General features: G+C 60.4%; 1 protein-coding gene across 1 annotated transcript in view; it reads left to right on the top strand.

Annotated features, from left to right (window-relative positions):
* The first annotated feature begins 455 nt into the window (after positions 1–455).
* Positions 456–4052, top strand: part of IZUMO4 (IZUMO family member 4) — a 10998-nt gene continuing 7401 nt past the window's right edge. Inside the window, exon 1 of the mRNA XM_034998190.1 lies at positions 456–492. Within this exon, the coding sequence (XP_034854081.1) occupies positions 456–492 (37 nt within the window). The remainder of the gene's footprint in view (positions 493–4052) is intronic.

Genomic DNA, 4052 nt, shown 5'->3' with positions numbered 1-4052 from the left:
GCGGGGTGTGAGTCCACGTGAGTGACTCCAGGCAAGGCCCGCTCTGAAGCAAGAGGGACGCGGGGCCGTGAACACAGGTGCTTTCACCTGTTTCCCCACGGCCGCTCCCGTCACTTCCTGCCGCGCCCGCTCCCGGCCGGGCACTTCCTGGCCACGCTCCGAGGACGCGGCAGCCACACCGAGCAGAAGGGAACACGGGCCCGGACCGGGTCTGCCCCCTGGGCCCTGCTAACATCGGGGTGTCCCGGGCGCTGTGGGGGGTGAGCAGCACCCCCAGTCGTGAGGACACCGCCCAGTGTCCCGTGGGGGCAGAGTCAAAGACCCTGCATTAAAGACAGTGACTCGGCGCTACCCGGTTAAGGATTAGCTCCGACACCGGACAGGGAGGGCCTGGAGCTCGAACCCGGGGCTGCGTGGGTGGAGCCACCACCCTTTCTGCCAGGACACACGCCACCATGGCAAAGCAGCTGTCCATGAGCCAGGTGTCCATCGGTCTCGCCCCAAAGTCAGGGCCAGCTACCCCCCGGGCCGGGGCCATTCCCCTACTGCACCCCTGCACACACGGGTGGGGGTGCTTTCCAGGTCCCAGGCCCGGGCACGGGCCCAGGCACTCAGGGCCTGGACGGTGGGAAGGTGGCACCTCGGAGCACAGGGCACAGCCACACTCGCCCCCCTGCAGCCCAGGGCCCCTCCGCACCGTGGGCGGGTGCGCTGGACAGGCCGGTGGGGACCCCGGGCCCACCTGTGACCGATCATGCCCAAGCAGCCTGCCTACCTGCCCCCGTGGTTAATCTGCGAACTTGGCCACTCTCAGGCCACCCTGGGTGCAGGTCAAGGGGCAGCAATCCCCTGCGGGCCGACGGGAAGAGCAAGTCACTTGTGCCCCCGCTGCCTGACAGCAGGGCTCGCGAACTTCCTCACTCACGGTCTCATTTCAACCTGCAAACACGCCTCTGCTTGAGAAGACGAGGTGGGGGTTGCGTCCTTCGTCCGGCCGGGCTGGGGCCACCGCGGCTCCTGCCGAGCGCCGCCTGATCCCCGGGCTCCTCACGTACCCCGCAGCTAAGCTGCACCCAGGCAGCAATCCCGGGGCAGGGGAAAGGCACCCGCCACTGCCCCGCTGTTGGGGCCTCTCGGGGTGGCTCTGGGAGCTTGGCCTGCCACCACGTCACCTGGGGACCTGCGACCCGCACAGAAGCGGGCCGTGTGGGATGGGAGGGGGCCTCAGGGGCACAACAGGGTCCGCGTGCCTCCGTGGCAGGGACCAGATGCGCACCAGGCCAGTTCTGGAAGATGGGGGGAGGGCTCACAGGCCTCATGCTCGCTCTCTGTCTCCTCCCAGAATGTGCGAGGATTTTCTGCAAAACTCCCCTGATGGTTAGAATTCCCCTCACATGCAAAGGGCTTTCTATGGGAACACACGCGCCCCACGGCCGAGGGGTGGCCAGCCACCTCAGCGTGCCTTTGCCTTGAGAAGCGCCGAAGAAGGCAACCCCCCATCGCCAGCCCCCAGCCCTGGTTCCTGGCTCTCCCCAGACACATCCGAGGACGGCGCAGGGGAAGGTGGGACGGGCTTCTGGGGGTTCAACGCTAAGGGCTCCGCTGGTGGCCCAGGTTCTTCCCTCAGACGAAGGTGGGCGGTACTTAGAAACTTCTAGACTGATGAAGGTAAGATGACAAAACTCCCCAGCCCCAACACACAGCCACTTCCCCCTCTCTTTTTCTAAAAACCAAACAAAACACAGTTCCTCCAAGCAGCTGCCTTGCATGACCCTCCCGGGGAGGTGCAGCGCGGCCCCTGCCACTTCCTTCCGGTGCCTCCACATCCTGCCTCAGCCGCGGCCGCGCCCCCGCTCCGGGGACACTGCGCTGGAGCGGGGGGCCTAAACGGGACAGGCCCCAACCACACAGGTCGGCCCCGTGTGTTCTAGACCAGCACGCAGACCCTGGCTCCCGGCCGGGCAGCCGAGTGTTTGGCTAGAAGATGCTCGAAGCCCAAGGATCAGTCCTGCCCAAGAAGGCCGCACCCCAGAGTGTCTTCCACCATCTAAACGTTGATTTTTAAATATCAGCACTGCTCCCTGGGCGGGAAGCCACCTGCCGTCCTGCAGGACTCACAGGAAGGTGGCTCCAGCCCCCCACCACGGGGTGCGGCGTTCTGTTGGCACTTGGCCCTCATGTCTTTGCTTCTGGGGTGAAGTTCCCCAATCTGTTTTGTAGGAAGGCAGGAAGTGGTTTGCTGAGACCACACCAGGCCAGGTGCTATCAAGGGGTTCTGCATACTTCAGCCCTCATGACAACCCTTTTATTTTATAATCAATTGTGATATAATTCACATACTGTAAACAGTATACAATTTTAAAGTATACAATTCAATGGCTTTTAGTCAAATCAGAGTAGGGCAAACATCACCACAATTCTAGAACATTCTCATCATCTCAAAAAAACCCCTGTGCCCATCAGCAGTCACTCCCCATCCGCCTGTTATGGGTTGAATCGTGTCCCCCAAAACATACCACCGGCACCTGTGAATGGGACCCTCTTTGGAAATAGGGTCTTTGCAGATATAAAGATGAGGTCACACTGGATAGGGTGGTCCCAGCCGATGACAAGCATCCTTATAAGAACAGGGAAATCTGGATGCGGACACACGGAGAAGTGGGTCATGCGACCACAGCGGCAGAGAGGGGGTGACAGGTCTACAAGCTGAGGGGCGCCTAGGATTACCTGGGACCCCCAGAAGCCGGGAGAGGCGGGAAGGACGTCAGAGTCAGAGCGTACAGCAAATAGGAGGGGGGCCTGGATGCGAGCCCAGGTGTCCTGTGCCTCCCACCTGTGCCGCACCAGGGCGGAGGCAGTGCTGGGTGCACGCAGGCCCACACAGACTCTACGCCTCCCTCTGTGCCTCCTCCACCACGGGGACAAATACTGAAATACTGTTTGACAAAACCACGTCACCTAGGGGACAGCCAGCGAGCTGGCAGGGATGCCGGCGTCAGCTTGGGAGCTGCGCCTCTTCGCCAGGCCCCCCGCCCGTTTCACCGAGCAGAGGCCTGCACATCAGGAAGGGCAGGGCATGAGAAGCAGAGTCCCTCACTGCCGTCCAAACACGGACTCCCCCACTGGCTGTCCAAGCTTCCTTTTAGCATCAGGATGCTCAGGACCTGCACTTGACTCTGCGAAGACCCTTGTCTGAAGGGGACATTGCGCATCCACAGCAGGCCAGGCCCGTCCACTCACGGACTGCACTCTCTCCAGGGTGCTGTGCCCAGTGCCCAGCTCCGCTGGAGGTCTCCCTGGGGCCACTCTGCCCCCAGAGAAGCTGGGCCACGTCTGGGGACCCCTGGGGTGCTCCTGGCATCGAGCACACGGGGCCGGGGAGGCTGCTCATCTCCCACAGTGCCCGGGACGCCCCCGCACAGAGTGACCCGTCACAGATGTCTTATTTTGGACTCAGGAGACGCAGAAGCGCCTGTCTCTTTCCCAGAATCTGGTTTCTGAAGCTGGATTTGCCTTTTTTGCTTAAGCAATCTGAACCTCAAAATTCTAGGAAATCAGGAACAGGGCTCTCCAGCTGGGGCACATCTAAAACTTCCCCGAGTAAAAGCCCAAGCTCTGAGCCAGCTGCTTGGGGAATTTTTGTTAAAGCTCCATTTTACGAAGCACTGGAGCACCGGAAATATGATTAATAGCTGACTTTTCACTGAGCTGTCTTGGCTTGGGAGCGTCTGTACATACGAAACAAACGGACTAAAATTGTTTAGAAAAAAAAGTTCAGGAACTGGACTAGCGTTTCTGAGAACTCCCTGAGGAAGTAAAATAACCACTTTTGCTTCTGCTGAGAGAGAGAGAGAGAGAGAGAGAGAGAGAAGGGAGGTGTACCTAGAATTCAACTCGCCAGGTTACTTGGGGCGCCTGGTACCCAAACACTGTGCTCATCAGCTTTTGAGAGATGTAAAGATGAAAAGGACGTGCTCTCCCTGGAGGGAGGTTCAAATAAAAACTACCGAGCCAGGCAGAGACACGGAGGAGCCTCAGCGGCACGTCCCTGG

This window comes from Mirounga leonina, unplaced genomic scaffold (assembly GCF_011800145.1).
Source record: "Mirounga leonina isolate KUSES-001 unplaced genomic scaffold, KU_Mleo_1.0 Mir_94, whole genome shotgun sequence".
NCBI classification, from domain to species: Eukaryota; Metazoa; Chordata; class Mammalia; order Carnivora; family Phocidae; genus Mirounga; species Mirounga leonina.
Note: the sequence above shows the minus strand (reverse complement) of the source record. Positions and strands in the feature narration are given on the sequence as shown.